At 41.0% G+C, this 2,974-nt stretch overlaps 1 protein-coding gene across 1 annotated transcript in view; it reads left to right on the top strand.

Annotated features, from left to right (window-relative positions):
- The window catches only part of SKA1 (spindle and kinetochore associated complex subunit 1), an 11,630-nt gene extending 9,017 nt beyond the window's left edge, over positions 1 to 2,613 (top strand). Inside the window, exon 4 of the mRNA XM_019627539.1 lies at positions 2,381 to 2,613. Coding sequence (XP_019483084.1) covers positions 2,381 to 2,529 — 149 coding nt within the window. The 3' untranslated portion in view covers positions 2,530 to 2,613. The remainder of the gene's footprint in view (positions 1 to 2,380) is intronic.
- The last annotated feature ends 361 nt before the right edge of the window (positions 2,614 to 2,974 follow it).

Genomic DNA, 2,974 nt, shown 5'->3' with positions numbered 1-2,974 from the left:
GTCAGGATACCCAGGCTTTTTGGAATTAAAGGTCATTAGTGTCTGAATTCCATCAATGGTATTTCAGTCTACAGGCGTAGACTTGGAGGCAGCCCATCTGTGTGATTAGTTTGCTTTCCTATATGTTAGGGAACAGCTTACCTGAAATGCATTCAGTATAAACCAATCTATAAACATCAACTGTAATGAAACTGTAATAAAAGTATATTGAGGTGAAAAAGATGATAAAATAACGTGTACATAGGTTGACAGTGGTCGTGAAAAATGGGTGGTTGGATTGTAAAAATTTCACTGTTTTTCTTCCGCACTTGGGGAGACTGTCTTATCTATGTTTTAGTCAGTGTTCTCCAGAGAAACAGAACTAACAGGAGATGCATGATTATGGAGGACTGGGAAGTCCCTGAAATGTCATCTGCAAGCTGGAGATTCAGGGAAGGTGGTGGTGTAATTCAGTCTGATTCTGAAGACTCAGGGGAGCCAGTGGTGTGGAGCCCAGTCCGAGGACAGGAGTAGATGAGATGTCTCAGCTCAGGCAGGCAGGCAGGAAGCAAAAAGGGGTGAATTCCCCCTTCTTCCACCGTTGGTTCTGTTCAGGCCTTCACTGGATTGATTTGATGATGCCCACCCAACCTGGGGAGGGCAGTCTACTGAGTCCACTGATTCAGATGCTCACCAACACACCCAGAAATAATGTTTAACCTGGGCACCCCATGGCCAGTCAAGCTGACTGGCACAGTCTGTGTCTGTGCATCTGCTTGGCTGGCTGATCCTTGTAGCAGAGAAAAAAAGTGTCTCACCAGGCCCAGTGGCCTCATTAACACTGTCATGATGCCCACAGAGTACATATATTATGGGCGCTGCATATTTATTCTTATCCTTTCTTTCTCCCTAATTTAGATGGAGGTATGTTTAATTTTTCATTCTCGCTTTAAACAAAAGTAACGGCATTATCCTTACTTTGTTTTAAGCCTGGCTTGATTTCTGTCTATGAAGCATTTTCTTCCCCTATGCAAAACATCTTCTCTGTTTAAAATATTTCTTCCTGAAACTCATATTGAACAACTGTTCTGGTAAGTTTGTTTAATTCTTGTAGGATGGATACTGAGGTGAACAGTTAGTATCTATTTTAATTGTTAGCATGTAATCAATTTGTTACATTAATTGACTTGTACAGTTTGTAAAGCCATATTCCTCAAAGAATAAAAAGATTAATTTTCCAACAGGAACGAATCTCTGTTACTTGAACTTCATTTTCAAGCAAAATGACAGGCTTGTTCTACTTATTTAATTTTGAAAATAACATTTAAAAAAATCTAATTTTGAAAGAATTTGTGGTCCTAGGTCTCTGCTCTCAGATCCACTCCTTGCCCTTTATTTGCTGTCTGTGCTCTTGCAGTAGCTTGCAGCCTTGCAGCATCCTTTTCTCTCCAGTCCATGGAACCCCCAAAACAAGGCTCTCTCTAGAACGTTAGGCCCTGTACCTCAAACCACTGCTGTGCTGCAGGTCTGGTGGCATGCAGGGGAATAACTCCCAGCTGCCTGTCTCCAGCTGGCTGTTGCAGAGCCCAAGGTCATGTTTATCACCTAGTCCGACTGGCCTGTGGGCCCTGGGTAGGAAAGGGTTGACGGTCGAGACCCAGAGCCTCGCTCAGGCTTGTGTTGGGTTGGAAAAGTCATGACGCATTTTTGCAACGAAAAACATAGAAAAAATACGTCATGACTTTTCTGACAATCCAATATATTGAGATACTAATTTCTGTGTGATAAAATCTTTAACTCATTCCATTATAGGTCCTGTTTTTAGGAAAAGTTGGTTATTTATAGACAAGACATGTTTTNATCCTTAGGAAGTCTGTACTGTTAGTACCCCCACTTGCAGACTAGTCAAAGAGGCTTAAGGTACTTGTCCAAGGTCAGCCAGTTAAGTGATGGGACTGCTGCCACTATCCCATATTGTCTCTTGAAAAGTGAATTGTTCAAAAGATACCAACAGATAGCTAGTGATATAATAAGCAGGGTTACATTTCTGAAATGCTACAGTAAACATTATGCAACTTCAGTTGAAAGAATAATTATTATTTTAACAAGAATACCAGTTCTTGGGCTGGCCGAGTGGCTCAGTTGGTTAAGAGCTTGCTCAAGAGTGCAAGCTCTGAGCAACAGTGGTTTGAGTCCCATCCAAGCTGAGCTGCCGCTGAGCTGCCAACAGGTGGCAGGATGGCTCAGCTAAAAAAAGAAAAAAAAAGGATACCTGTTCTCACTTGGTTTAGATAACGACAGTAAAAATGATCAGTGCCATTCATAGTCACAATGTTATGGATTAAAGACTCATCTTGAAAGTTGTCCTTATGAAAATTAGCACTACTATCTTTATTTTCAGGTCATTATTTTATAGTGGAAGCTGACATCAAGGAATTCACAGCTTTGAAAATTGACAAACGGTTTCATGTGATGCTGAATATCTTACGGCACTGCCGGAGACTGTCAGAGGTCCGAGGGGGAGGACTCACCCGATATGTTATAACCTGAGGCCCTTGGGAGCTTTAGAACCAGCCAACAGTAGGATATAGAGGCTATTCCTATAGTTTCCTTATATGTAATTTTTTTATGTATAATTTCTTTAGCTTTTTCATCATCTTGTTTCTTATAAAAATAAAACTTCTTTAAAATAAAGCATATATATTTTAAAATAAAATTTCTTTCAGCAAATATTTAACCACTTACTATATGAGCCTCTGTGCTACACATATAATGGAAGTAAACAATGTTCATGTCTAGTTTGTGTGTTTAGTGACAATGCTGCGGACCCCAATAAGACAGATGCAGATATGGTAATGGAAGAAAAAGGTCAAGAAGATAAAGTCAGGGGCCGGCTGGGTGGTTCAGTTGGTTAAGAGCGTGAGCTCTGAGCAACACGGTCACCAGTTTGATTCTCACATGGGACAGTGAGCTGTGCCCGGGCTGAGCTACCGCT

The sequence above is a fragment of the Hipposideros armiger genome, unplaced genomic scaffold (assembly GCF_001890085.2).
Source record: "Hipposideros armiger isolate ML-2016 unplaced genomic scaffold, ASM189008v1 scaffold_736, whole genome shotgun sequence".
NCBI classification, from domain to species: domain Eukaryota; kingdom Metazoa; phylum Chordata; class Mammalia; order Chiroptera; family Hipposideridae; genus Hipposideros; species Hipposideros armiger.
The sequence above is the reverse complement of the archived record's forward strand: the minus strand, read 5'-3'. Positions and strand labels throughout refer to the sequence as shown.